General features: G+C 33.5%; 1 protein-coding gene across 1 annotated transcript; it reads left to right on the top strand.

Moving 5' to 3' along the window:
* Nucleotides 1–301: 301 nt before the first annotated feature.
* Nucleotides 302–2901, top strand: Rrp46 (exosome complex component Rrp46). Its single transcript, XM_090112564.1, has 5 exons — nt 302–468; nt 874–1000; nt 1188–1296; nt 1762–1960; nt 2300–2901. The coding sequence occupies exons 1-5, from the start codon at nt 372–374 to the stop codon at nt 2425–2427; spliced, it is 660 nt and encodes a 219-aa protein (XP_089968690.1). The 5' UTR covers nt 302–371; the 3' UTR covers nt 2428–2901.
* The last annotated feature ends 2727 nt before the right edge of the window (nt 2902–5628 follow it).

Below are 5628 nucleotides of genomic sequence, written 5' to 3'. Positions count from 1 at the left end.
AATGCGTCAACGTATTTATTTATGACGTTGACCGGTTGACAATCAGATGTTTTGTGTATGAGCTCCTCCACAGATAATTAAATAATAGCTTATCTGTGCTGTGAAACTACCAAAAAAATTAAAATGTATGCTCTCATTTTTCATTTGATTTAATACATCATACCATAAGAGTCTTCTTAAAAATGATATAATCGATATAATAGAGTATTATGAGTGTATGTATTATTATTTATTAACTAAATCAAAAATGTAGGAAACTTTATTTCTAAACGTTGTGTGAACGTTGTCTGTCAGTGTCAACATCATATTTCGGTGATTTTCAGGTTATGTTTAGGTGAAATGTTTTTCAAAGTTTAAAAACAAATATTAAAATGGTCGCGGAAGAATTAAAGGATTTTAAACTAAAACCTATGAAATGTGAACTAAATTATCTTAGTAAATCCGATGGTTCTGCAATATTATCACAGGGTATGTTGTGGTTAGATTTTACATACATACCTATTTCTGAAATAATTGTAATTAAAGTAACAATAACATTTATTCTTTAATATGATTATAATATAAACTATATTCAATATTATAATCTTATATATAAAAATGAATCGCAAAATGTGTTGGTAAGCGCATAACTCGAGAACGGCTGAACCGATTTCGATAATTCTTTTTTTATTATATTCCTTGAAGTACGAGGATGGTTCTTATATAGAGAAAACGTAAACATGTACCACGGGCGAAGCCGGGCGGACCGCTAGTAGTTCTATACAAATGAACCGACTAACTTTATGTAATTTATTAGTGTATCAAATTCATTTAGTACCAAAATCTCTTTAAAAAGTTTTATTATGGTAAGTTATAATTTACTCTGAATTTCAGGAGAAACAGTAGTGCTTGTTAGTGTAAATGGACCTCTAGATATAAAAACAACAAGTCAAAGTGTGGAAAAGGCAACTTTAGATGTACTTTTCTGTTGTAAAGGGGGAAAACCATCAGTTGGTGATAGGTAAGTCAAATTGTGAAAGAATATGCAGTTTTTTAAATAGTTTATTTTATGAATATTGTTATATTTTCATACCTTAATACAGCCATGTATGAATTTAGCAATTTTTCTAGTTTTTAATTGATAAGACACTACACCTAAGCAAAAAATTCGAGTATCGTGTTCTAATATATTTCTTTATCTATTTCAGATTTAAGGAGAATGTAATACGGCAGACATGTGAAACATCAATATTGGGGTGTTTGTATCCTAGAACTGGAATTACTGTGACAATACAGGAATTAGAGGATTTTGGTGGGGTAAGAGTATTCTCTTTTTTTTGTTAGGAAAAGTGAGTTAATAGTGAGTATAGAACTATGTTCCTGGGTTTGATTTGTGGTGAGAACAAAAATAAACTCATTTTAATAGGAAAAATTATAGAAAGGTCATGAATGTTGCAGTTTAGGTCACTATGCACAGAAAAATACAACTAGCCCCTTTTTATTTATGTACTTTATAATTATTATGGAAATTATTGCTCCTAGCAATTGAGGAATTACTACACTGTTTTTGACTTGCACTGTGCATTTCACTTTACTAGTTCTTTTGAATTTGATGATATTTCAACCCTACTGCCTAGAAATAAAGTGGTTTACACTTTCAACTGTATTCCAAATTTCAGCTACTATCATGCACAATAAGCTATTCTTAACATCCTGCTGAACAGTCTTAATTTAGTACTTCATAACTACTCTATTATGTATAAGTTATATTCCACATTACAGCTTCTCACCTGTGCAGTGAATTGCACATGTCTAGCGCTGCTCAACGCGGGTGTATCCATGCGGCATACAGTCGCCGCAGTCAGCTGTGCGGTGGACGCCCGAGGTGATCTCGTGCTTGAGCCCACACATGAGCAAGTTGAGAGTGCAGCGGCAGTGATGTACTTTGTGTTTGAGAGTCGGAATAAGGATTTTGTTACGGGTGAGTCGAGATTGGCCTATATTTGGGCATATTTTATTTTGAAAAATTTAAATTCAGATCTATTTTTAAGAGATCTACTGTTTATATTATAAACTAGCTGTGCCCCGCGGTTTCACCCGCAATGCTCTGCTCTTGTTGGTCCTAACGTGATTATATATAGCCTTCTATAACCTTCCTCGATAAATGGGCTATCTAACACCGAAATAATTTTTCAAATCGGACCAGTAGTTCCTGAGATTAGCGTGTTGAAACAAACAAACTCTTCAGCTTTATAATATTAGTATAGATTATAATTATAATAAAATATAGTTTGATTTTTATACTGATTCTTTTTAACAGGTTTCACAACAGGCACCTTCAGCGAAGATACCTACGACGAAGCAATGGCTCGATGCAGTTCTGCCAGCGACCTTGTTTTCAAGTTCTATAGAGAAATAGTGGCAACATACTGTGGTGTGATTGGATGATAGTATAGGCATTATTCATTAACTGGCAACCCAGTTAATGAATAATGCGTTTGATTGTGTGGGTTTCCAGTGAATATAAATTTTTAGCTTTCGGGATATTGTTAAACTAAAATTGGGATGCTATTGAGTTGAGTGAAATAGAATACATATAATTAATTATTTGTGAATCTGGAAAAAGATTGTAGTGATACAGTGCAATGATAAACTCTTACTTTAATTGCTCGTCGTGTTATAACGGGAATTGGCAAGTTTTTAACGTGCCTATTTCTATCTGACGGAAATATTGCTACTTTTGCATTTATATTTAAAAAATGACATTTAGTCCGACGCGGACGTTAATAAATACTTCTCATTATAGAATGGCTGGCAACCCTAACAGTGATGTTGTTTTGACTGAAGTTCAGAGATATTCCCTCGTTATAATTAAAAATGAATGTTACTGTGACATTTTTTAAATAAATCATTAATATTTTTTTTTCTTGTTTTACTTTTTTGTAAGTAAGTACTTAGTAGCTACTACTTAAGTAGTACATAAACGTAAACCTACAGTCTAAAGAAAATTGACAACCTACGCGACGCTTATTTTTAACGAGTACTACTCGTTAAAAACACTTAAAAACTTACGGTCTCTAATAAAATGTTACTCATTCGCTATGCAATGGATTAGTTATTGCAATAACCTGTCTTGTTTTTATGATTGACGTATCATGTGAGCAAGAGCAGGACACAGCTATGGTAGAAAATGATAGAAATTTATCCATTGTTTAACTTTTTATTAAAAGTAAGGCCGTTAATGTAAAATTAAATGGTGTAATAGATATATAATATTTTAACAGGTTTGAAGGTAAACGCATAACGATACATTTTAATTACCTAATCTTATATATAAAAATGAATCGCAAAATGTGTTGGTAAGCGCATAACTCGAGAACGGCTGAACCGATTTCGATAATTCTTTTTTTATTATATTCCTTGAAGTACGAGGATGGTTATTATGTAGAGAAAACGTAAACATGTACCACGGGCGAAGCCGGGGCGGACCGCTAGTTTTAAATATAATTACTTAACTACACATTTCAATAAATTTTACATTGAATGAACCTATTTTACTGAAATTTGAAAAACAGTAACTCATTTACTGTTACGTATGGTCAAAATGGCCTACACACTTGACTTTATCAAAATTTTCAGTTGTGAATATCACGCTGCTCTTTAAAAATAGATACGCACCTTTCTTTGAATACATAGGTCCCTACGGTAAAAAATATCAATAAAGCCAAATGATAATTTTTTTAAGACACGTGTATATAAATATTCTGTGAAAAGGATTCAATTGTTCTGTGGGTCCAATATATACCTACTGCATAATACTACTAGACGTAGTATATTATTATTAGTCTGTGACTGTGCTACTAGTATAGTATTATTTTATCTGTGATACCCACCTATTTTTCAAAGTTCGAGCCCGAATTTAAATATCAAAAGGAAAACGGCGGGAAACCATCAAATCATAGCCAAAGTTATAAACAAAAATAATTGAATGCAATCCTTTGCGGTGCCGCTACCGAATATAAACAATGCAGGGCAGCGCATAATAAATTGTTTTCGAGTTAGGCTTGTGGTACACTGGGGTTTGAAGATCATTGATAGATAGATATATTGTGTTGGTACTTACGATTTTTTCATAACATAACAATTCTCAAATAGTATTCACTTATTTGGGCAGTTAAATTTTGAACATTAGGTACCTATTTGATTTACGTATTTTGGATAAAATTTATAAGAGTGATTTAATAATACTCTTGTATGGGTATTGGGTTTTTCTATGTTCTAGATATAGTGTTCGACGAATTGTGACAACTTTGCGTTTTATGACGGCGTACGTGGGTAAACTTAGCTAAACTGAATCGTATACAAGTTAGATTACATTTTTAAATGTTCCACGCAGCACCCATTGCACCACAAACCTACACAGAGATACGTATTGGCGGAAAAAAAAACCAAGATGGTCGATCGACGCGATTTGATGCAAATGGCGAACGTTAAAGTGCCGCCTGCACATTTTAATGTCGCCAGTGATGGTTAGCGAGCGACATTTTTGCTCTATTTACCGGGATCCGTTTGTGAATTTGATTTGAATAGCAATCACCCGGTTGCATCGGTAAGGACTAAGGAGCTATTAGTTTTACTTTTATGCACTAATACATGACAACAAAACAATCAGGATCCCCGTCTGTCTATCACCTCATTGCTATGAGTAAGTACACAGATATTTTTTGTGTACATGAATGCAGAACATGCAAGATAAAATTATACCTACCGAGTTATGAAAATCGAGTCTTCAGTATGAAAATGTTCTTTTTCTCTTTGGAGAAGAGAAGAAAACATTTTTTTCCTTCTGTTTTTAATGGGTCTTCCAAATCCCAGAAGTTCAATCAAGCTATTATAATGTACAAAGGACAGATTTGAGCGAAATGGCGCATTTACATTACAGATTTTCATTACAGACTAGCGGTCCGCCCCGGCTTCGCCCGTGGTACATATTTACGTTTTCTCTACATAAAAACCATCCTATCCTCGTACTTCAAGGAATATAATAAAAAAAGAATTATCGAAATCGGTTCAGCCGTTCTCGAGTTATGCGCTTACCAACACATTTTGCGATTCATTTTTATATATAAGATTTCAAGCGATCTATTGATTAATTCAATTTAATTTCGATTGGGTAGGTAGGTACTGTTAGATGAAATCAAGAACGCACATCACTAGTCGCGGCCACGTCCCCTCCCTAATGCTGGAGATGTCAGTCTATTGCGCGGGAAGAAAGCAGTGTGACGCGACATTCCGTTTGGATATATTAAAAGCTATTAATTCATTAAAAGTCTTTATTTAATATCTTATTAGATTCAGAAGTGGGATGTTTCTCACGAGCACAAACGATATATGTGATTTTTGGCATGATTAATTCGTTAACAAAAGTGTGTTGAAGTTTTACTAACCTAACTAATTGGTGACGGAAAACTTACTTGTTGAACTTTAATTTTGCAATAATGGATGCTTTTCACTGTTAAACGCTTAAACTAACTTTGGTGTGGGCTTTTGTTGTGTTTTATGGACAATTGTTGCTTTCTTAATGATAAATCTTATTGTGTGACCTTGCTCGCGGTACACGTGGTGACAAGTTTGAAATAAAAAGTTGGT

Source organism: Colias eurytheme, chromosome 18, assembly GCF_061535395.1.
Source record: "Colias eurytheme isolate Ceu_HAF_F1 chromosome 18, ilColEury1 Martin Lab GWU primary, whole genome shotgun sequence".
In the NCBI taxonomy this organism is placed as follows: domain Eukaryota; kingdom Metazoa; phylum Arthropoda; class Insecta; order Lepidoptera; family Pieridae; genus Colias; species Colias eurytheme.
This window is presented reverse-complemented; position numbering and strand designations above follow the sequence as displayed.

Excerpts from the sequence above, each read along its gene's own strand:
- Rrp46 (XM_090112564.1), top strand. The coding sequence starts at position 372 with ATGGTCGCGGAAGAATTAAAGGATTTTAAACTAAAACCTATGAAATGT. Across the intron at positions 1,297-1,761 it reads AATTAGAGGATTTTGGTGGG|CTTCTCACCTGTGCAGTGAA; the intron begins GTAAGAGTATTC and ends TCCACATTACAG. Across the intron at positions 1,961-2,299 it reads GAATAAGGATTTTGTTACGG|GTTTCACAACAGGCACCTTC; the intron begins GTGAGTCGAGAT and ends TCTTTTTAACAG.